This window comes from Apus apus, chromosome 3 (assembly GCF_020740795.1).
Source record: "Apus apus isolate bApuApu2 chromosome 3, bApuApu2.pri.cur, whole genome shotgun sequence".
Classification (NCBI taxonomy): Eukaryota; Metazoa; Chordata; class Aves; order Apodiformes; family Apodidae; genus Apus; species Apus apus.
Genome location: NC_067284.1, coordinates 85,456,523 through 85,481,525, shown reverse-complemented (window position 1 = coordinate 85,481,525; position 25,003 = coordinate 85,456,523). Strand labels below are relative to the sequence as shown.

Below are 25,003 nucleotides of genomic sequence, written 5' to 3'. Positions count from 1 at the left end.
AGAATCATTTAAACTACTGTGGGGGACAGAACACACTTCATGAACTTATAATGAAGACAGTACAAAAGGACTAAAAGGCACAACTATATTAGGCTTCGGTAAGATGAGGAAAGCTCAGAGACACTGCAAGTGTCTTAGACCTCTGCAACAGCAGGAAATGTGTTCAATAGCTCTTCGAAGTCAAACTTCTGCCAAGCTAACTTCATATGCAACATAGTCAAGGTAGACAAAAAGGAAGGACCAAATGTTCTTTAGATGTGTTGCACAGGAAATCTGCCCCAATGAATCACACCAGGCTGGGAAGCGACTATTAATCAAGACCTATTACATTATGCGGTCCTGAACAGCAGCAGAATGTAACCTGACTGACAAAGTACTAGGAGAAAAATACTTTTAGAGTAACAATGAGATTCAGGGCTGGAAAGGAAAAAAAAATGCAGGGTCAAATTCTGTCATCGCAGAAACAGCTGGCTAAGTGGAGAATCCTCTGAGCATAAAAGATGCTGCTAGCAAAAAAAAAAATAATTCAGCAGATGTCTCTGCACAGTGTGCTGTGCCAGCTCTTTCCTATTCCCACTCTAGGTGAGGAACAGCAGCCTTCACAGAGTCTGGGACAGAGCACAGAAAAGTGCAGAGCATAATAATGCTCCACGAACTTCAGAAACTGGACATAAAGCTAAGGTCATCTATGAATACTGGATACTACAGATTACTTGAAGATATAATTTAAAATTAGTCACACCACACAGTTTCAATTTGACCTTTAAAAGCAAAGTAACTCATACAATGCTGTACATCCATGGTCAGTACTAAGGACAACAACTTACTGCTGACTAGAAAATTAAGTAACCAAATGCTGTAAGAAAGAGGGTTAAAAAAAGCAAATTTAAAATAAAACACATTCTTTCAAATGTTTGTTTATTGTTATATTGAGGAATAAGGCTTCAATCACTTAGTATTTTATCTTGCTTCACTTGTCTTCTCACTACAAATAATGCTGCAATAGCATGAACACACACACAGAGGCAATTAAGAAGCTGCATTAATATTGAAGCATTAATAAGCCACTAAGCTGCTTCCCAGACAGACAAATGCATGATCCTTTCAACATTGCTACCCTCTAGGTATGTTGTGTGCCAGTAGCCAACTGACACAAATACATTGAAAGTTCTTTCTAGTAGAAATAGTAAACATGTCTCAGTTCAGAAGAAAAGTTACAAATCAATTGTTTAAGTATCTGAACAATAACTGGAGAAGGAAGAATAAACAGCAAGAAAATGTCAACACAAGAAACACATAGTAGATAGCATTCATGCCAGAATGACAGATCTGCACAGCAAGTCAGCGCAGGAGCCCTACTGGAAGAGTGTGATAAGTAGTTTCCTGCGCTGTAACTGGAAAACAATTTATGTATTTTTAAATCAGAATTTATCACAAAATTAGGCAATCTGAGGATAACCAAAATTCAAAAAGGCTTATACTATACCAGAAGACCACACTAGGCATGTGTTGAAGAAAATACTTACACATTTGAAAACTCCATTTGTAAACTTTGGGCAAACGATTATTCTGTTCTTTGAGATCAGACTCCTTCTCTCCATTTTTCCCACATTTTCCTGGAGACTGAATTCTTGCAGGTGATTTGGTTTGGTGAGATTTCATGCCAGTAGAAACCGATTTTGCTGACTGAGATTTGGACAGACTTTCACCAGCAGATAGTTCTTCACTATCACTGCTGTTTGCTGAAGAAACAAGAATATCTATTGTTACAAAACAAAGCAACCTTCCTGCCCAAAACAAAATTTATCAGAAGCTATCCCTGTGCTGATTTACATACAGCAGGAGTTTATTTAACCAAAATCCTTTAACTCTAGAATTATGTAAAGCATCCTAATACAGAATCTTGGCACACAGCTCTTTTTATCACTAGTGCTTGAAAGACAGGCCCACAAAACAGGCATATAAGGAGGCCACTCTAATTCTAGCATGCTGTGAAAAGGAAACATCGTACTGGAAACACTGCTCAGTTAGTTGCTGTGCAGGCATTAGGTGCACCTGTAGAAACAGGCTGAGAAGAAGTTGGGGCTGAGAAAGATTGGGATGTTTAGCCTGGAGAAGCGAAGGGAACCTTACAACAGCCTTCCAGTACCTGCATGGGCCTACAGGAAAGCTGGGGAGGGACTTTTTACCAGGGCTTGTGGTGAGAGGACAAGGCGTAATGGATTAAAACTGGAAGAGGGAAGATATAGGTTAGACATAAGGAAGAAATTTCTTTAGTGTGAGGGTGGTGAGACACTGGAACAGGCTGTCCAGTGAAGTTGTGGAAGCCCCAGCCCTGGAAGTGTTCAAGACCAGGTCAGGTTAGGCTCTGAGCAACCTGTTCTAGTGGGAGGTGTCCTTACCCATGGCAGGGGACTGGGAATTAGATGATCTTTATGGCCCCTTCCAACCCAAACCATTCTATGATTCAATGATTCTATGAACCAATCAGAGCTAGGAGGGTGGGTAAAAGTAACAGACTGTGGCTCCACAACCCATCCTGAATTGCTGAAAGTTTGTGTGCAAGAACGTAAGGGAGTGGGGCAGGGACACACTTCTTGAAAGGAGAGTCTTGAACACAATCCTGCTGATCAAGGTCTATACAGGGAAGATGCACTCTGCTCTCTAAAGATTCAAGACAGCATCGCACTTGTTGCATTAGAACCACACATAAACAAACTGCCTACATTAGAAAATAAAGTGAAGAGGAAGTCCATGTGAAGGTAGATGCAAAAATGATGCCTGCATTTCCACTGTGTATGGGGATATACTTTTTCTAAAACAGTTAAAGACTGTTACATACTTCTATCATTTTTTAATATTACTTTATAATACAGCATCCTATATATACAAATCTCTATCCTGTTTTAGAGGTACTAATTACAGGCAAGCTTTTCACTGTACTCCTAAGATGTGTAGCAGACATGACAGTAAAAAAATTAGTCTTTTTCTTAGCCTTATGTCACCTTTTTTTATATTAAGATTTCTGTGCTAAAATGACAGCTATCCTCCTGGCTTCACTCTCCAGCTGACTGTTCCCTGGTATTTTTTATTAGCAGTGAGATGAGGCAGTAATTTATCTTGCTGTCTTCTGAACACATGTGCATATATCCCTCTAACACACTTCTGCTTTATTAAGCTTCTCTTCCATAGTGCTGTGGTTTCTATTCCAATTAGCTTCTACAACTACAAAAAAGCTGCAAAAGCTGCATTATTTACTGAAGATGTAACAGCTGATATGAGAAGAAAATAAAGCCTATATTTTTGGGAATTATTTTCATATTTGCTATTGGAAGATTTATTAACCTCTAAAAACTCATCATGCAGAAACTACAGTATAGTTTCCTACAGGTCCCCTCTAAAACATGCAGCCATCTTGCTATAGAGGTTTCTGTTGCAGTTCTGCCAAGTGTGAAATAATTGCTATTCTCAGTCTTCCCAAATTATGTCATTTTAAGGACCTCTTAGAAATAGGCCTAGTAATAACACAAGACATTTTAAAATAATCTGGCATTCAGCAAGAGTAGTTTCTTCATTTAAAAAGTGACCTAATCTCCTAAAATTGTTCAAACAAATCACAAGTATTTTCACACATTTCATTTCACACTGAGCTGCTGTACTTACTAGTTTTACTCTTCTTTTTGTTGTTCACAGATGTTTTGTGGCTTCTCTTCTGCTTTTTTGAGGAGCTGCCTCCTCCCTGAGCATCTTTAAGTCTTTTTTGGCCTGTACAGACTATAAATGGGGGGGAGGGAGAGAAGAAAGAAACAAATTAAACAAACCTTGCACTTCTATGTGCTTTTTTCCAAGTCTCGAAAAAAAAAAAAAACCCACACTTCAGAGCTTAGTTTGTAGACAACAGTGCAACTCTTCCTGCCTATCCTTAAAATGGTTCAGCTTTCTACTTAGAGGAGATGAAGGAGGAGGGAAGGCACAGTTTGTTGGTTGAAGTGCACATGTGAGATGACTGCAAAGTAACTTTCCCGTATGCATCAGCAGAGTTTCTCTTGAACCAAATGGATTTGTATTTTTTTAATGCTATAAATCATGTAAGAATACATTGATTTGAAAAACTTATCAAGAACTGCTGGAACTGAAAAATATTCAGAAAAGCTTGTTGCACTTGGAAACTGTGAGAAAAACCTGAAACTATCACTTTTGATTAGTAATTACATTAATTGGAAATATTAGATAATGTTAAAAAAGCAACAAAAAAAGGCAGCAAACAAAAAAACACCAAGGAAAAAGTCTATTTGCAACTATAAGGGGAAAAAGTAGAAAAGGAAGATAAAAGAATTCTAGTAAAACTGTTAGAAAAGCAAACTTTAGGAGTTTTTCAAATGCTGTTCCACAATCACCTGACTTACAGATTAAAAATTACTGTAAGAGAACCATTTAAATTAAGAAACCAAATTTTCTAAAACAGACAACATGCTGACAAAATCAGAGAGGAAGGTAAAGTCTAATGCATGCAAAAGTAATATTATGCAATAGCATAAAACATTTTTCATGTAGCAATTATCTCCTTTTCTTTAAAAATTAAACAAGCTAAGTTCTAAAACTACACATCTATAATTACCAAAGCAACATAGGCATATTTATTAAGAAATACATATTCAACCTCTTCCAGATTCCTCTTTTAAGGAAACACATTTTGTTGAATTTTTTCAGAATAAGAATTCAAACAGAATTATTAAGGTAACACATCTTAGGGGCATTTTGAAAAAATTCAGTTCATCATTAACTGAAATGTGTTGAGATGAAGAAACCACTTCTGTCATCTCAGGCTTGTATCCAGATACGTATTTTTCTCTTTGTATTAGTAATTTTTAAGCATTTCAAACACAGTGAGAGTAGCTGTATTTTTGATGGAACTGCAAAATAGCCAGTGACTTTTACGTAAAATCTTTTGGATCCAGCTTTGCAAACAGTTAAAAAGCAGGCAGCATTACACTGACATCACAAGCACAAGGTGGTGGCAGTGTTTATTATCTCCTATTCTCTAGTGGTCTCAGGATAGGAACTTCAATCTGCAAAATAACATCTGGAAGTGAAACACAGCTAATGAGGTAAATATTTGTTATCAGTTTGACTTGTATTTTTTAAAAACAGTAATTTAATTAGATGTAAGTTTGAAACGGCAAGCAGTATGTGGCACTTTCTCCTCCCAGAAAAACAGCTTACAGAGAATCAAAATTTTCTGTAAGAAACAGTATCTTCACCTTGCAAGCAAGGTACTCAAAATGTATCCATCTTGCTACAGTAAATATACCTTATAGAATGTATTACAATTTGCTCTGGCCTCTTCTTTCCACATCTGGTATAAACTTTACTCTTACGTACTTTATTCCTTATCAAAACCATCGTAATTCCTAATGGAAGGCCAAAAAGCTTCCTGGCAGATTGCATTTTATTCACTAGATTATTATACCATTTCCACACATTTGAAGTAGACAGCAGGCTACTACTTCCTCCAACAAACTAACTTTCCAGCAGTGTAACCATAACAGAATGAAAATACATAAGCAATGCTAAAATGAAAGTTGGTTAGGTTGAACACTGCTCTATTTACCCTTTCTTTTACCTTTTTCAGCATGCTCTGGCTCTGGTTGATTACTACTACTGGAGCTGACGCTGGCATCAAAACCTGTTGGAGAAATATTTCCCTCAGACTGGAGATCCTGCAGCTCCCCTGCAACACTGTCCACCTCTATTGTGCTATCTGTTTCACTTTTAATGCTTCGTATCTCTTCTTGATTTGGTGGCAACATCTCAGAGACAGTGACACTGGACTGATGTCTGCTGGATTCCGTTACAGTTACGGACGAAGGCGATTCCGGAGTTGTAGGAGGAGTATTTAGCACTGAATTACTGCCACTGCTTGGAAATTCAACTTTCTTGTCACCCACTTCAGCTGGTTTCTCCTCAACAGGTTTAACATCCACACTAGCTGGACAAGGTTTTTCAAGCTCAGAGCTAGGTAAAGAAATGTCTTCTTCTGCAAGAGTCTGAAGCTGCTCCTCTGCTACAGCATCCTCAGGTGCAGCATGTGGAGGGGAGGCAGCAGCTTCAGTGTCAGAGTCTGAGAACAGTTCCTTCAGAGTTTTCTTTGGCCACTGTCCCTGGATACTAGACCAGACATCTTTTCGGTCCTTTGCTCTGGTGTTCTGAAGTCTTTCATCAGAGTTATTTAGAAGTTTTATTCTTTTCTCTCCCACTTCAGAAAATCCTGAGTAGAAAGTACTGATCCGTAAGGACTTCCTTTTCTCCTCTAGTCCATTGTACTTTTTAGTTGGAGTGATTTTCAGTTTAGATTTGTCTTCCTCATCTTCATCTGAGGAGCTGTTACTGCTGTTTTCTAAGCTAAGGGAGTCTTTGTTTTTTGGCTTCTCATCCTTTCTATTAGGTGACACAGTCTTCAAAGATTCCTCTGCAACACCGTATCTTCGTTTGCCACGTTTTACCTGTGGTTTTGCTGTTTTATCCACTACTTCCTTTTTTACATCCTTTCTCTTCTTTGTGGCTTCGTCTTCTCCCTCAGTGTCTGTATCTTCAGTCAACTCTTCCATCTCTTTTCGCAACCTTTCAGGAGACTTGGATCCCAACTTAGGCACTCCTACATCTGTCAGAGCTTTAGTTTCTTCTGTGAGGGATGAACTGCTCTGTTCTTCTTTAAGACAGAGTTCATTCTTATCTTGGCTTACAGCTTCACGTTGAGATTCCTCTTTGCCATCAGCATGTACATTCGGGCCACTTTGGTCATCTTCTTGCTCACTATCATCAGAACTTTCAGAAGCTAATTAAAAACAAATTAAACAAAACAAAACAAAAACAAGAAAGAGTTTGTCTTGATTCTGGTTATGAAGAATTCTTAAAAAGAAACAACACCTAAAGAAAATTTTACACATATGAACATATGCTACAGGGATCTTTAGTAGTATAGATTTTAAATGGTACCTCCTGAAGACTTCAGAAATTTATTTCCTTTTCTATTAGAAGGTATAATAGCTAGATTAGGAACTAGGAAAATTCTGTATTATACAGTACAACTTCAGGAATTTCTGAAGAGGTTGAGAAAGCATAGAGTGCATCAATCTGTAAATCACAAGATTCTGCATAATTAACCAAAATAGAAATTGAAAGACGTGCTTAACATAAAAACTCTCTATATTTTCTTACAGGTTGCAAATATGACCATTATCTGTTTTTTTTCCAAAGATCAGAACAGAGACAGTATTTTCCCTGGAGAAGGCAGTCTAGAATGACAGAACAACAACAAAGACACTGGATAATCTCTGGTTGGTTTAACCTGATGACCAGCCTGGAAAAAGTGAAAGCAATAGTGAAAGGCACTTGGAGAAACATATGAACAACAAAAGTGTAGAACAACAGTAAGAAAATTCAGTGTCAGGAATAAAGAAACTGAGACAAGAACAACACATATGATGGAGAAGAAATCAACAACCAGCCCATTCCATTACAAGGTATTAATACAAGAAGAAACAATAAGAATTGGCTCAAACACATGGGTAACTCCTTGATTTGCAACTCATCCATTGCTGTTTGCATAGCTAGTTTAACTCTTCTCATCCTTTTTCCCATTTCTCATCCTCAGTTCCTCACTAAAGCTCACCACCTCTTTAAAGATGATGAAGAAGATGATAATTTAACTAATGACAGACAAGAAAAACAACACTGTCAGCAGACTTCACTGAAATTATCAAAGCTGACTTGACTTTTTTTAAAAAAGGTTTATTGAAAAGCAAACCTAGAGAACACACTAACAGAAATGAGAGATACCTCAAGATACCTTGAGGAATGTTGCCTCAGGTGTTTTTCTTCATATGTTTGTTTTAAGATAGGCAGGATCTTAAATGTTTAATTAGAAAAAAGCAAAGTACACTGAAAGGTTTGTGTGAAACTTACCTTCAGATTGAGTCTTAGAGTATAATTTACAGTAGATATGTTGGACTAAAGTTCCAAGAACTCTATCACTTAAAGGAGACTTCTAACACTTTTTTTCAGACCTTATTATACTATGTGGTATCAAAATTTGCCATTTGAAATAAAAGCCAAGAAAAGTTACCAAAAAAAAAAAAAATCAGCTCTATTGAGTTTTCATAGACTCATAGAATCGTTTAGGTTGGAAGGGACCTTAAAGATTACCTAGTTCCAACTTCCTGCCATGAACAGGGACACATCCCACCAGACTAGGTTGCTCAGAGCCCCGTCCACATTGGCCTTCAACAATTCCAGGGAGGGAGCATCCACAACTTCACTGGGCAAGCTGTTCCAGTGTCTCACTGTCCTCACAGACAAGAATTTCTTCCTAATATCTAATCTAAATCTACCCTTTTCCAGCTTAAAACCATTCCCCCTCATCCTATCCCTGCAAGCCCTTGTAAAAAGTCCCTCCCCAGCTTTCCTGTAGGCCCCCTTTAGATACTGGAAGGCCACTATGAGGTCTCCCTGGAGCCTTCTCTTCTGCAGGCTCAACAACCCCAACTCTCTCAGCCTGTCCTCAAAGGGGGGGGTGCTCCAGCCCTCTGATCAAACCCCTTTATTCTCAACGTATTTACTTTGCTGTGCTCTTTAAAGGTAAGTTGAACACAGCTGCATAAAACATTCCAGTTCAGGAAAAAAACAAACAAACAAAAACAAAACAAAAAAACAAACAAACAAAAAAACCCCACCAATCAAACCTGTAAAAAGTTTTGAGCAAGCAGCTCTAAAATTGGAAGTAAAAGAAACAATAAAACGTTAGAGCTGTTCATACTTAAAAACAAAAGCCTGCAACTCACAAAGGGAAGAAACGTTACTCGCAGCACAAATATATGTGGACTTAAATGATAAAAGAATTGCACAAAATTAAAAGCATTTCTGGAAATGTATTATATAATACAAAAAACATTTAACTTTCCAAAATGTTAGTGGGTATATATCAAATCTTGCTTTTGTAATCAGTAATTACAGATTAATTATAGCATTAATAGTGTAGTTATCATCACTGCTAATTGCGTTTTGTTTCTCCTTTCCTAAGGAAACAAAGCTTAATAGATTATGTTGACTGCTACTCTACCTAAAAATCTGGAACCCAGTGGCCACTGTCACCCAAGTTTAAATAAGCCTGAATGATTACTAAATTCACTCAACTTTAACAAAGATTGGTGGTTACCCAAACTACCTATACTATGTATTATTTTTCTAGAGGCATGCACTAAACTAAATATAAAGAGAAGCAACTAGTTATTATAATGCTGCAGTAAATGTGTGGGAAGGGGAAAACAGTGTCAGAACAACAGACAGGAAACCTAGCTTTATTAATTCTGTTTTTCAACAAACAAAAAGTCCTGGGTCCTAAAAGTTGCACATCAAAACTTAAAAATTTAGAAACATTATAGGAAGCAAAAAACCTTTGCTGTGCATCAAACAAAAAAAGGATGGTAAAACAAAGGATGTAATTCTGAAGACTGTTAAGACCTACTGAATCTACAACGCCTGTTTTCAGAAACTGCAAATGTTGCTTTTGATCAAGGGTTCTTTCTAAAGATTGTAATTAGCCAGACAGACTCCAGTGTACAGTCGCATCACTTGTTCTGCATTGTCATTTACTACTATTTAAAGGCCATTTACAGAAATAGAAGAAGTTTAAGTACAATACCTTGTAGCCCATTAATGATAGAAGTCATTTCTATTGATTTAACTGGAGTTTGTTCAGCATTTTTGGCTTCAGTGCTGTCAAGTTTGGACCCAGTCTCTGGCGACGTGCTGGTGTGAAAAGGTGGTTTTGACAAACGTCGCAATTTACAATTTTTAGGAGAATACTTTTCTTCCTTCTCTTTGTCAGTTTTATTCTGTGTGAAAGAAAATATTAAAAACTCTTCTAATTTGAGCATACATCTTAAAACAAATTACAGTTAAGCAATGATTCCAGTTACCTTAAACATTCAACCAATAAAGGAAAGCTTTCCTCTTTGTTTAAAAGATTACAAATACCTTTCTATGGCCCATGCCAAGCCACTGACACTGAAGACAGGAACTTATCAAAACAAAAACAAGCCCTAAAGCAAACACAGAGTAGCAGCACTGCAGGATGACAGGATCAGCTGTGGCTACCACACCTGCTCTGTCAGAATGGGCAGGGAATTCTAGAGAGCAACTCAGGTTCCAGAGGCTTGGGCAGGAGGGAGGGGAAGGGCAGGGAAAGGAGAGCTTCCTTGCATCCCACTACCTAAGCCAAACAGCAGTTTTAGAAGAATCAACTTTGAAAGTAATGCTATGAAATACCATTACTAAAGTCACACACACAGACTAGTCATAGATTTGCTCCCCAGAATCGGCAGAGGGAGATCCTAAATTTCATGCCCCAGAGTTGGCTCCTACCATTGATGATAAAAGGGATACTTCCCATTTGTCTTTTTCAGTACATATACAAATTTCACAGAAGACATAGGGAAGAAAGAAAGAGAAGCTTCCTCTTCCTACCAGAAAATGGAAAAAAAAACCAACCAACCCAAAAACCTTAATGAAAAAAGTTCTAGTTTTTTAAAAGGCTAGGAAGTCACTTTTACTGTCAAGCATTTGTAGGCCAATCAAAAGGTTTGCTTTTTGGGGGGAACAGTACCTGGTTAAACTAAAGCTAGGGAGAACAAAGGTGAAAAATGCAGAGGAACTACCTTTATTTTCTTTCGATGCTTAATTTTTGGTACATTTTTGTCAGCTGGTCTCACTATCTTGTCTGCCTTTATCCATTCATCATACCTAAAAGCAAAAAAAATGTACGTTTATGTTTTAAGCAGATAATCACAACATTACAAGATAAATTAAGGGAGGAAAAATAAAAATATTAGCCATATAAAAACCAAATTTGAATAAAGACTACATTTGTGTACTTTTCAGTATCTGGAGATTCAGCTAAGGTTTAATTCTTCACATGCTGAGACACTTAAGATGAAGTTTTCTTACAGTGATGGTTAAGAGTGAAACCTAGTACCTTCCTAGTCTGCACTGAACAGCAGGAAATCCATACCAGAAGGATAATTCATATGTATGTCCAAGAGTTATACTTTATATACATACCATAAAATATTAACAATACATTTTCACAGCTACATAAAATGTAACCAGTTAACAAAAAAATCTCTTTCAAGCCCGAGTGACTGCAAAGTGATATCTGGAGTGACTAACACTTAGGAGCTGCTAACTTTTGAGTCACTAACGTAACATTTTTTGTTTTCAGTTTATTTCCAAATGATACTAGATAAAAATAATACTAAATAGCACCAACACAACAGGTGGACCTGTGAAATACAAATCCAAGACCAGAGAAGTAAAATCTTTGTAATAATAATATACTGTAACAATGGTACTTGCCAGTTTCATTGTGTATTTCTGAAAAAACTCAATAATCAATTGAAACAACTTTTTTTTTTCTTCCCAATAAGCATGATCTGCTGCCCTACTTCAACTATGAATTCAAGAACCATCTGAATAAGAAATAGGTCTGTTAAAAATTAGTATGTACTAACTTTTGCTCCAATGTACAGCCACAGAAATTCTGATACCCCAACCCCCCAGGTAAACATGAAAACAGAGGGGAAGGAAACAACTTAACAAAAAACCAGAAACCACACAACAAAGCAAACAAACAAAAAAAACAAAGAATCAAACAACCAGAGAACTAGTACAAGATGGAGCTGAGCACAACGCACTCATGACCATGCTGGCTTTCCAGCTGGGCTTACTGAACCACAGTTTTGCTACATACAACAACTGCTGATACAGTCCCAATTCAACTTCTTTGCAACTACTGCCAATCATATCTACAATATGACATACAAATTTGAGAAAAACATGGAAGTTTCCAACTTGCTTTCCTGTATACTCCAAGTTAAGATCAATGCAAGAGGTTTCAGAAGCTACATACTGTATATTAACTTAAATTTCACATGATAATACAGTGACAAAGGAAGTAGCAGTAGTTTCAGAAAAATAATTTTTTAAGACAATTTCTTGTGGGTTTTTTCCTGTGTGACCACAAAAATCACAAAATCCAGCAGCAGACTGTGCAGACTGTAACATACCAAGATTACCTTGGATTACATATAGGTGAACAAACTCACATTTCTCTCCCAACCCAAAACTCAACTCTGCAGAGTATTTTCTGGTATGGAAAAATCCCTTGTTCCTTGAGACTGTGGGAAACCCTATTTGAAGTAATCTTTCTTCAAGTCAAAGACTTGCTTTCCAGAAGGAATATTGCTAAGTAGACTGCCAAATGGACTTTGCAACCCACATAAATATAAGAGTACTTTACTAGGTCTAAATGCATACATGAAAACAGCACTAGGAATGGACAAATGCATGATGAAAAATTATTCTGATTGTGTTCTTTCTGCCTCAACCACAGTGCTGTAATACAGAATTTATATTCACTTATTATTCTATGCATTTCCAATATCTTCCCCCTTTGAAAAGTCTGCACATTGCATGTATTTTCCATGATTCAAGGTAACTATAGTGCCTGTTGGGGCAATAGCTGGGGCTGGAACATATCTTGCTCTACTCCTGATTGCACCTGGAACAGCAGTTGGAACCTGCAAGAAGGCCCAGCATCACAGAAACCTTGACTCTTCTTCAGAGAATCAGATGCTCGCACTTCACACCTCTGCATGGCATAGCTCCTTCCACTACTCACACATCAGATGCATATGGTTTGCCTAAACCTGTGACAATTGGACCTCAGGCTGAAACAGATCCTGCAAAAGGGATACATCCCAAGCCACAGTAACAATCTGACCCTAAATCACATTCTCATCTACTGCATGACAGAGAAGCACCCTGAAAGCTGTCAGCGCACCAGATGCCAAGCTGCAGCTGAATAGTGTGTGTGACTCAGACCAGAGCCCTTCTATAAAGAGCTGCACCTTATTAAAATAAGAAAACATACTTCATAATTAATCTTGCTTTAGACAGTCTGTTCACATAACCAAAGAAAATTAAAAACATTACAAAATAAATTCTTCGGCTCTCATTACAAGAAGTACGTGCTCCCAGAAGAGCGGGGCTGTTTTACTGCAGTGCCATCTTCTACATTTGCTTACCTCTACCAATGTGGGCAGCTGGGTGTGGAGAGGAAGGAGGTAAGACGGGAAGGTGTCCCTCCAAGATTTTGCACAGACTTGTTTAAGAACCGAGAAGAGGGATTTCGTAAGAAATTATTTATTTTTTTAAAACAAGTTTCAAATAAAAACCTGGAATGCCTTCAGAAAAAACATCCCCTTTGCCTTATGAAAATTAATACAAAGATGAGCCAGTAGGCAGAGAAGCTTTTCTGTCTTACATGTTAAAATGAATACCTGCCTTAAAGGTTTGAATGGGAAGGAAGGAAAAAGAGGAAGAACAAAATTAATAGCTATATAGCAGAAAAAATAATTGGCACTTTTGCATAAGTGTATGGACTGATTCTGTTACATCCATATGTACCGACTGCAAGCTAAAATAAACCACAGCATTTTCTCAGAGATTGCATAGTCAATCCTCCACAAAAGTACTAGAGAGGAAAGAAGGTAAAAAGTGTACTTTTCCAGCCTCTGGATTTATACTAGCAAAGGTACCAATTCCTCAGGAAGACAAGTGACCTCAAACTAGCAAGCCTTGGCAAATTCACTGAAAAGTTCCAGTATACTGTCTGTATCTGCTAACAAGGAAGAATAAAATGTTTTCTCTGGCTGTAATCAAAGAAAGGTGGAAACTTAGTCTTATAACTAAATAGTGGAATATTAGGTGAGGACTCCTGATGCTTACATTTTGTTTATTATCTAATAATTCTCCCCCCATGACATACACTACTTTGCAGAACCTGAAATTTGGCTACACATTTTCCTTAAATTTCAGTGGCTGACTGTTAAGTACAAAATTTGTATACTGTTAATGCTTCAACAAACAGAGATAAAAATCGGCACTTTCATGTTCAAATTGCTGAAGAAAAATATTAAAATCAGTCTTAGTTTTAAACACTTGAAACATAAAGAATGAAATTTCTTCTGATATTGTACCATACAACATAGGGAGTTAAAGCAACCTAGGCCATTTTTTAACATACACCCCGTCTTTAATTACTGGGGACATACTGCATAAGAAATTAATCTCATACACTTATACAATGAACTTTTCTTTGCACTGGTAGATGAAAATTAAAATTATGACAGAAGGAACTGGCATTATGAGCCCCAGAGAAGCTTTAGTTCCATTTAAAGCATGCCTAATCCAGAGTATCACCAGCCTCTTAGAAAAAATACAGCTTCTCTCATAAGCTTTTACTTTTTAACTCGTGATAATGTAATCTAACAGGGTAAATGTTTACCATTTCCTTTTGCTACAAGTCATGCTCCACTGAACACTACAGTTCTTTACCTTTATCAGCAACATCTATCACCTGAATCTTGGGAACTAACAAGACCCTTTAGCATAAAATAGTGCAGCTGTACAATGCTGTTAAGCTATATTCCATTTCGGGATTTTCTATTTACTTTAAAAAAAAAAAAGTTCCACAGTGGCTAGTGTCACCAGTTCCAGATGGTTTTAAAAAAACTAACAAAGCTGAATACCAAGTTTGCCAAATCCCATTTCAAGTACCCAAAGCACATGCATGTGCACACACTATTATTTTGAATCCCAGACAAATACTGAAGTTAGAGTGTGATAACAAACACTGATAGTTATTTAGGATCCCTGCTCCAACTTACAGTTTTAAAGAACAGGCCATTAAATAGCAAACTGACCAAAAGGAGAAACAGGAAAATTGACTTTAAGAGGTAGGAGAACCCTGGATGATTAGAAAATCCTAGCTCAGTATATTCCACAACCTAATGTTAGAGTACTTGTCCCAGCTAAATACTAAAAGGAATGTAGGTACAATTAATGAGGAGAGGAGGGAAATGCTACCTATCCAAGCAAGGCAGTCATTTTTCCATGTTGTGACTGACTAAAAGCCAATTTAAGTTATATCATGCAAGACTTGCCTTCACAATACTAAAATATCAAAGTGTTTATATGCTGCCTTAAGCTCAGACCTAGTCACATTTAGTGGAGACCACACACAGTCCCATAGCTAAATCTCAATCACTGATCCCTTTTTCAGTGCAGAATCCTACTCTCCCAGCCCATTTCAGAGAGCTCTTCTCAAAACCCAGGTAATACATACGCAAGCCATGCTGCCAGAAAGAACAAAAAACTCCCTTCACCTCTCAAATGAGTTCAAGTTTACTAAAAATGCTCTTCTTATCAAATAGTCACAGAAGTAATGCCTCCCATAGCAACCCGCGTATTTGTTTAAAATGCAGAGTTCAAAACAGAACCTCAACTTCTCCTTTAAGAACCAGGTTGCTGAGATCTCCAAAGTGAAGGCTAATTTCTTCAGATTTAAAGTGGTACTGCTCAAATAAAACTCAAATTATCTCACTTCATGGGACATGTAACAGCACAGTATTTACTCAAAAGGGAAAGTAAGTGCTATGTTTACACATGAATTCCAAAACAAGAGTTTAAAAGCAAGAAACTTCTTGAAATGGTACACAGTAATCCTCAGGGAGCAGGATGCAAATTTCAGCACCTTATGCTCCTAAAGCAAGTCCTCCTCAATATCGAAGAAAATGCTAGTCACATTCCACATGCCACCTTGAACAGGCTGCACGTCCCCTAGTATCCTGACTTCACTATGCTTACAAATGCTGCTTGAAGATAGTTTATGTGAAAGAACGTGTTACTGTAGATCAATATTGTACAAATATGTAGACCAAAATTCTACAAAAGATCGGTATCAAAACAGGGAGTATCAAGACATTCCTCCTCAGCAGTTGATCAGGTGGCCCTAGAAATCTCTAGGCCTAGATGCAAAGAGATGTATTCAAGGTGGGAGGAGAAGTATCATGATTCTGAAATTGTGACCTTTGCTAGCAGATTTTGCTAGCACTGAATAAATGAGACGTGTCCTGCCTTCTTGGTCAGAGGTAGGATGGTAATCGAAGTCCAGATGACAGAAGAAGGTCACAAGAGCCTTGTATTTTCCAGAAGAAGAAAAATAAATAGTACAGCAGATTTGACTCGGACTTGTTTTTTGTTGTGTGGGGTTTTTTTAGTTTGTTGTTTTTTTGTTTAAGATCTATAAATACAGTAAAAAAGTTTAAGAGATGGCAGCTGGGGATAACAAGCAGATATGTTGAAACCGAGGAAAAAAGCAGGAGACTTGGTGATTGGCTTAAAAGCAACTCAAAAGCTTTAGTTGCCTCTACTCTTCTAGAAGTTGCTTCAAGTTTTAAATGGCAAAAAAGGTGGTCTGAAATAACAAAAAAATATTAATACTTCAACTTATTTCTACTAATGCTATATTAAAGACAACAAAAAGCATATACTCCTGCATGTATTAAGAAAAGCAGAAGAAGCCGCTAAGCTAAGAAGAGTCTTGTTTGGAAGCCTGAGGCAGCCCCAAGGGAAGCAGGGGTGGGAAAGGGTGGAAATCTGAATGAAATGCCATTTGCTGCACACCAGTTTGCCACAAAAAATCTTGTACTTCTCTTGTTAAATACCATACTGCTAGCGTACTCTGCTTCACTGAGAGGAATGGTATAGAGACTCAGGTAAGTGCACTATTTAAATATTGTAGGAGATAAAATTGGCTTAAGAGAGCCAGAGGAGAAACTTGTGAAAGTGAGCTGTCACTTGTTGTATGGAAAGATCTAAAAATAAGATGGGGAGTGAAAGAAGCTTTCTCTGAACAAATCATAGTAAGATGATTTTCTAAGTAACTAGAGTACTGCATTTATATAGTGTTAAAAATCTCAATCTCATACAGTACAATGACCTTCACAGAACACCAATACTGAAAGTTTAGGACTCCAGATCTCTATTAATTTAGTTTTTAAAATACACAAGTGTATTTTAGAAGTAATTCAAGAAGTAATCACTAACTAAAACTCAAGTTACCTCACATTCCATCCACAGTAGTGCACCAAGTAAAGGACTTCTCCACCTTCGATGTCAGAATCTTTAATACTAGCTTCATACATTTTTTGATTTTTCCCTCTTCCATACCGCACTTGGACTTTCATGCCTGGTGGATAGCATTCAAACTCTTCTTCCTCATTGTTATTGTTGTCTTCTTCCTCCTCCTCCTCCTCTTCCTCCTCCTCTGCTTCTTCTTCATCTTCATCTTCTTCCTTATTCGTGTCATCTCTTGAAAGGTTTAAAAAATTGTAGAGTTAATATGAGATACTTCATTAGCTTTTCAGTTCCAAACCACATATATTGATAAATATTGTGGATGCATTAGAGACTGGGAAACAGCAGGCTCCAAATATGTGAAACTGCACTATGGCTGAGTAATATCAGCAAAATAGGATATAGCAACACACACAAAATCCAGTGACTGTAAGGTGCAAAAATGACTTGACTCAAAGAAAAAAAAATCCATCAAAATCTGTATAAGCAGAAGTTGTTTGAACTCATCTTTATATGATTCCTTCATGCAGTCTCTTTGTTTAAATATTTTTTTTCAGCTCAAACTTATCTTTCTCAACATAAAGCTCTCTAAATTCCCTTTTTCAACCTACAAGTTTTAGAAGTGCTTCTTGAAACTTGCTTCCCCAAAAGATCCTTGCTTTATTGTAATAAATAATCTATCTCAACACTTTGAAATGACTGCAACCAAAACCAGATTTTAAGACACACAAAACATTAAAAAATGATGTGAGATTATTTAGCAAATCAAGCAACCTGTGCTAATTTAGGACCTTGATACTCCCTGACAATTATGCTCAAAGTCTTCAAAAAATATAAGACAAAATTTCATTTAATAATGAAATAAATACACAAGCAGGTGTTCACTGTTTTCAAAAGTAAGTAACTTTTGAACGCATTTTTGGGGTATTTGGGCCAATTTTCAGAAGCACTAAGAACCCACAAATCTTGCTAGTCTCAGCCACTGGCAGCTATGGGCTCTTAAGTGTTCTGAAAATCGTTGCCTATCAGCTTACAAGTGGCAGACTACATTACAAAGGTTAGTGAGGGAAAAATATTTTTTAATCTTAAATAGCTTTGTCCTCACAGCATTCTAATCCCAGACTTTGTGCAACACACAACAGATCAAGGCTGCTTACTAAATTCACAATAACCACAGACCACTAACAACTTAAAAACCTGAGACATGGAACAGATATTTGGATACATCAGACTGGATAAGAAGAGAAGTGCTGCTCCAAGTCTGGTTCATAACAGTATTTAAGTTAACCTCACAAACAAGAGTCTGTATTAATACTCTAAGTCTTTCAATGAAATTTTCAGTAGAAAATACTCAAGATACACCATCCTATGTTCTCTCTGCAAAATGATCAAGTAACATTTTAATTATTGAAATTCTTTTTGTAGAAGTAAAACTGCAGTTTTATTATCTAATTAGCTGGCAGAAGAGAATTCAGAACAATAAATTAAATTGACCTTAGTGTATCCACACTGATTTAATGAAATTACTTCAGAAATTATTGTTGCCATACATAAAAATATATAAATGCATACATATGTATTATACGTGGATACACCATGAGAAAAATGCTAAAAATTCTCTGTGCTGGTGTACTAATTAAATCAAATAACATACACCTATTCAGGTATATACAGCATCAACCAGACAGTTTAGTGCTTGAAGGACAAGATTTTCAATTTATTTTAGACTTTCAGTGGGCTTCTTTGCTAGTGAAGTTAAAACTATCAAAGTTCAAAATGCAACATAAAATAAGGAGCTTGAAAGCTCACTTTATCTCCACCACACATCATATGGCACAATCCACTTCCCCAAAAAATAACGAATAAAGGTCTCTGAAGACCCAGATGAAAATTTCCTGAACAGAATTCCACAACTAACAGAAAGCACCACCAATAATTTAAATGCTTAAGCTACACTCTCTTCTTCACTAATGCAAAACTCCTAGCTAACTTCAGCTTAACATTTATTATCACACAAAAGCTAAAAAACTTTGGCATCAGGAGCAGAGCCACTACTGCTCCAATAACAAGATGAGCTTGTAATTTTCCATTGCTAACAAGACTTAATGAACCAAAATTTCCCAGAATTTCTGCCCTCTCCCTGCCACAAACTGGTAGCACAATCCTTGAGCGCTGCCTGCAAAGAAAAGCATGTCTACGAGGGAGATTCAGGATCTTTCAGACACTGGCAAGTATGGTGCTAGTTGCTCTTTGAAAACTGAACAAGTTTAGAGTCTCTCCCACCTTAAACACCCTGTGGCTTTCTTGGTGTCCCAAAATACTCCATGATGATAGCAGAACTTCTCTAGAAGAGATGTGTGCAACCCTCATTGTGAAGTTCAATAACTTGGATGGCTAAGTAGATGTGAAGAGCACAAGGTGGAGGGAATGTCACAAAGGAAAAGTAAAATGGAAGCAGAGATGACTGCAATTAAAAAGAATTCTAAGGAGTGATTTGGTTAGCAATTATAAGTTGGAGATTTTAGGAAACCAAACAAAAGCAAAGAATATTCATCATTTTGGAGCAGAAAAAATGGTGTTCTCATATAGCTGCTGTAACAAAATAAACAAACCAAAACATATTCCAGTGGTTGTAAGGAAGACATTGCTTTATAAGGCCTGGCAACGTAGATGAAGAAGAAACCATGACTGCCATGAAAAAGAAGTTTGTAAGAATTGTGTTTGCAGCCATCCAAGATGCAGTCATAACCTCATTTGTCTGTGTGTGTATGAGAACATTGGATTTCCTTTAATACTCCTCAGTCAAAATCCCATTTAGAGGGGGGACAGGGGAAAAAAAAAAAAAAAAAAAAAAAGGCACAAACAAACCTCTTGGCAACTGACAGTAACTGGCAACTTAAAATCAGTACCGAGCAGCATGTGCCACAAGGCTGCAACAATTTGAACAACCCAAGCAGCAGCTGATGAAACAAGGCAGCAGCTGATGTGCATACACACTGTACAACAGGCACAGAAACACCAGCACTACTACGTTCCAGAAACTGAACTTGCACCAGAAAGCTTATCAGGAGGTCTCAAAAGCACTTCCAATTACAACTGCAGACTAAAGAATACCCTGACTCCACACCTCCCGTGGAATGGGAACATACACTTTCCAAAGCAGGAAAGTAATGAATTAAAATGCAAAAATATTTGTTAATAAAATAAAACCATTAAAATGTTTATATCATTATTTCCAAAGGATACTGTGAAATTACTAAAAGGCTAAAAATATTGCAAGTGTTCAAAAATACACATATGGCAGGTAACTCTTGATCAATATAAACATTTAACATCAATAAGTCCATAATAAGGTTATCAACAAACGTACATTATTAATACAAGAAATAGTGCATGCTATTAGACCATTAAAGGAACTGCAACATCACGTAAACATCATCCAATCCACAACCTCTGGCACTGACCACAGGCTTGTCACAAAGCCCAGGTGGATAAAACCAATGAGACACTGTGTGATTTGGAGCAACAGATCTGCCTCCTAGGATCCCAGCTTTGCAGCAAACTTAACCCTAATCCAATACACTTGCCCTGACACATCACGCTGGTTCACACAGCAGGTGAGACTGCAAATGCAAGATTATTTTTTTCAGGGGTTATTCTAAAACTTGAGGAAGCAAGATTATTTCAATTATTGGTTCAATTAAGTCATTACAGTTAATTGAACCACTAGCAGAAATAAACTCCAGTGTAATTGACACTTCAAGTTTAGCAATTAGCTTCTATTTTTGTTTCCCTCCTCTTCCTAGAGAATTATTTAACCTCTACTTCACCTAGTACTGAGCTGGAGTATGTCAAGTGTTCTTCTTACTCTGACTTCCTCAAATCACAGCTGTATTAAGGTGCCTTTAAATTTTAAGTCAGAGAGGCCATTAAGACCTGTACTTATGCCACGACACTAAAATATCATCTTTAATTAAACCAATTAATAAAACACCCCAAATTCACTAGTAGTTGTCTTCCCTCTGAAGTTGCAAAGAAAACCTAAAACCTCCAAGAACTGCTGTCTGCACACAGAAAATCTGAATAAATGCAGTTATGGTCCACCACTCTGGAGGGAAGGGGAAAGGCACTAATGTCATTAAAATCAAGTCTGAAAGTAGCACAGTAGATTTCAACCATGCAAGCACATATTCTATAACCAGTGTTTCCTCTGCTGCTATGGAGAAGACAGAAAAATGGACTTCATGTTACTTCTTCTACTCATCCAGCCAATTTTTTTCTTTAAGTATTATGAAACATTCCTTGAAAGGATAATGGATGGTTCTGAAGTCTGGCTGAGGAATACAGCAGTTTTCATTTTTGTGGCAGTGGTTCACACTCAGCTTGAAAATATCTAGTATTTGATGAATGTTCTATAGGGCTCACCCATACATGTAAGTCTCAGTGACAGCTACCATGGTTAATAGCCACCTTTGTGACCATAAGATATGTAAAATGTGATGACAGAACCACTTTTTCCCATCAAAGACATCTCCCTTCCATTAAACGTGATGCACAGACAGGACTGGTACACTTACAGTGCCACTGTACACTTTATTATTGTGTCATTAGCACCTTATTGCTGCCTCAAAAGCAATGCTTACACATCTATAGACTTCCCAGTGCAAAGGTAGCTGGAATACATAAAGCACACATCACAAGAGCACAGAAACATGCTCCTATACATGAAGTACACTTCTTAAAAATGTTTGGTTTTTGTTTGTTGTTTATTTTTTTTTTCACAATACAGTCTAAGATTCAGAGCAGATGTTCACACCAGCTGTGCAATGAACACAATGCATTTCTCTCCCTTTTCCTAAACTAATAATTTCCATATAAACCTAAATCAGACTGGAGTAAGATACCTCAATATATAGTTCTCATCACTAATCTGGAAACTACAAGATATGCCTTCTGTATCAAACTTCCTTCACTCCAAAACATTTTAAGCTTCCTGGTACCATTTTGCATGCACCACCATAAAGCTTCGATCTGCCATTTTAACAGATAAGGAACTGAAGAAAACATTGTCTCTAACAATGTTATCTCACATATGTGAAATGGAGCTTCTGACTATTAAATAATCCTGTTGTAGATTGCTTTCAGAATATCCTCATCAAGTGATTCCAGAAAATTTAACTCTTGTACAAATAGAAGCCATCACCAGCAGAGGCACAGCAGGTTGTCACCCTGCCTTACAAGGGTACTTAACCTAGTAATACCCTTCACATAAAACCATGTCCATCTTAACCAAATTCTCAGCTAGTGCTTTTATTACTCCTAGCTCCCTCCCACTGCTCATAGGAGATGAAATATTGTTATTGCATGTAATGATATATAGAACAGCTCTAAGATTTTTTCCCTTGCACGTGAATTAAAGGTTTAAATCCATCCAAGATTATTAGCCAAGGTTTAGTATTTTCTCCTTTTGATATGTCAAAATATGACAGTCCCAATACCCAGAAAACCACATCATGAAGACCTAAACAGGCACTATGAGACAACCAGAAGTGTTTGGGTTTCTAAAGTATTCTTTAAGAACATTTGCTCATGCATTCCTCGGAGGAAATAATAAAGCAGGTAGTTTTCAAGAAAAAAATCCAGGAGATTTCTTCAGACCAATTAAGAACTATTTGTGAGTCTGAAAATGACAGCTTGGTGAGAAAGGGCAGAGTAAGGAAGGATCCAGAAACGGCATCTTCTCCTGGTGTTAGGGTTAAAGCAGCATCTCAGACAAAACAGTCTCCCACAGCATCCTCCTGGAGAAGCTGGCAAGCCACGGCTTGGACAGGTGCACCCTTCACTGGATTAAAAACTGGTTGGATGACTGGGCCCAGAGAGTGATGGTCTTTTATCCATCTGGTGTCCAGTGACCAGTGGTGTTCCCCAGGGATCAGTACTGGGCCCTGTCTTATTCAGCATCTTTACTGATGACCTGGATGTGGGGATTGAGCTCACCCTTAGTAAGTTTGCAGATAACACGAAGTTGGGGGGCAGTGCCAATCTGCCGGAGGGCAGGAAGAAGCTGCAGGAGGATGTGGACAGGCTGGGTCGATGGGCCAAGGCCAATAGCATGAAACTCAACAAGATCAAGTGCTAGGTCCTGCAGCTTGGCCACAACAACCCCAGGCAGCGCTACAGACTGGAAGAAGGGTGGCTGGAGAGCAGCCCGGCAGAGGGGGACCAGGGGGTACTGGTTGACAACCGGTTGAACATGAGCCAGTAGTGTGCCCAGGTGGCCCAGAAGGCCAATGGCAACCTGGTTTGTATCAGGAATAGTGTGGCCAGCAGGAGTACAGATGTAATTCTCCCCCTGTACACAGCACTGGTGAGGCCTCACCTCAAGTACCGTGTACAGTTCTGGGCCCCTCACTTCAAGAAGGATATTGAGGTGCTGGAGCAGGTCCAGAGGAGAGCAACGAGGCTGGTGAAAGGACTAGAGGGAAACTCTTACAGGCATAGGCTGAATGAGCTGGGGTTGTTTAGCCTGGAGAAGAGGAGACTCAGGGGGGACCTTATCACTCTGTTCAACTTCCTGAAGGGAGGTTGTAGTCAGATGGGGACTGGGCTTTTTCCAGGCAACTAGCAAGAAGACAAGAGAGCACAGCCTCAACATGCTCCAGGGGAGGTTTAGGTTCAGATAGGGTGATTAGACATTGGAATGGACTTCTCATGGAAGTGGTGGAGGCACCGTCCCTGCATGTGTTTAAGGAAAGGCTGGATGTGGCACCTAATGCCATGGACTAGCTGATACGGTGCCGTTAGGTCATAGGCTGGACTTGATGATCTTAAAAGTCTTTTCCAGCCTTGGTAATTCCGTGATTCTGTGAAAAGAAGGAACACAGAAGAACAAAGCCCCCTGCAATCCTTCTGTACCGTAACTGGAATTATTTAAAAGAATTTTCCTTGGTCACCTCAGAAATCCACATACTACCATCATACAAGTCTGATGCCAATTTTTTTGTTGGAAAGCAAAAATTAAATGGATTCTGAACACTTTATATCTTAGTTCAATATAAAGTTCTTGACAGTAGCCTGTCCCAGATGCTTTAGAGAAAGCATGAAAAAAAACAAACAAGAAAAAACCCCTTGGGGTTGAATTCTTATTCATATTGGTTAATCTACACTTCAATTCACAAACTGTATTTACTATTAAAAATTTAAAGACTTACTTTTTATTTTATTAGCTTATATTAAGAACCCTTCACCTCTTAAAAACTCCACTAGTCTCCTGGCCTCAGTCTCCTGGGATCTCTCCTTTTAGGTAGAAAAGCCTCTTAGTTCTCAATTTGTTGACTTTGACTCAGGTCTTTGAATAGTTACCACAGTTAATGTTAGACGCTATGAAGGAAAATTGCACAAACTATGCAATGCTACAATTGAAGACCATTGCTTCCACAATGTGAAGTTTGCAGGAACTTCAAAATAAGGAAGGAGGATTTTAAACTTCTTTGTTTGTTCATTGACTAAGAATGAATACTATTTGTACATTCAGGAGAGGTTTACAAAGGCATATTTGTAAAGATCTCTGGGACAGACCAATGAGAAATAACACTTTACTGGCCTTTTTTTACTGTTTTTATGATGAGAGGTTGCACAAAACAGTATCTAGTATACACATTTTCCACTAATCACAGAAAAAACAAGAAAAGCATGTATAGAATAAGGGGCAAACTGCCTTTCAATCTCTACTCTTGGTGTTCTCAGATACACAAGCAGGCAAGAAACAGACACCGGGGAAGAAAGGAAGAGAACTATATTCAGCCTTTCTTCCTCTTCATCATACTGTTAAAGTCTGTACAGAAGGAACCATAGGATCTGAGTGGTAGCAATCTCAATGGGTTGAAACACATGGGATTGCACAGAGAAAAAAAACTCTGGAAAATAAACAACCCTAGCTTCCAGTAGTACTCCCCAAGATCTGGAA

The 25,003-nt window shown here is 37.8% G+C and overlaps 1 protein-coding gene across 3 annotated transcripts in view; it reads right to left on the bottom strand.

Moving 5' to 3' along the window:
- The window catches only part of ARID4B (AT-rich interaction domain 4B), an 87,175-nt gene that overhangs the window by 3,755 nt on the left and 58,417 nt on the right, over nt 1-25,003 (bottom strand). For 2 of the 3 annotated variants that reach the window (XM_051614119.1, XM_051614120.1), the window contains exons 17-22: nt 17,023-17,271; nt 10,716-10,800; nt 9,701-9,893; nt 5,624-6,835; nt 3,664-3,774; nt 1,527-1,742 (exon numbers count right to left, since the gene is read on the bottom strand). In XM_051614119.1, coding sequence (XP_051470079.1) covers nt 1,527-1,742; nt 3,664-3,774; nt 5,624-6,835; nt 9,701-9,893; nt 10,716-10,800; nt 17,023-17,271 — 2,066 coding nt within the window. The remainder of the gene's footprint in view (nt 1-1,526; nt 1,743-3,663; nt 3,775-5,623; nt 6,836-9,700; nt 9,894-10,715; nt 10,801-17,022; nt 17,272-25,003) is intronic. The other variant, XM_051614121.1, reaches the window with a different exon arrangement.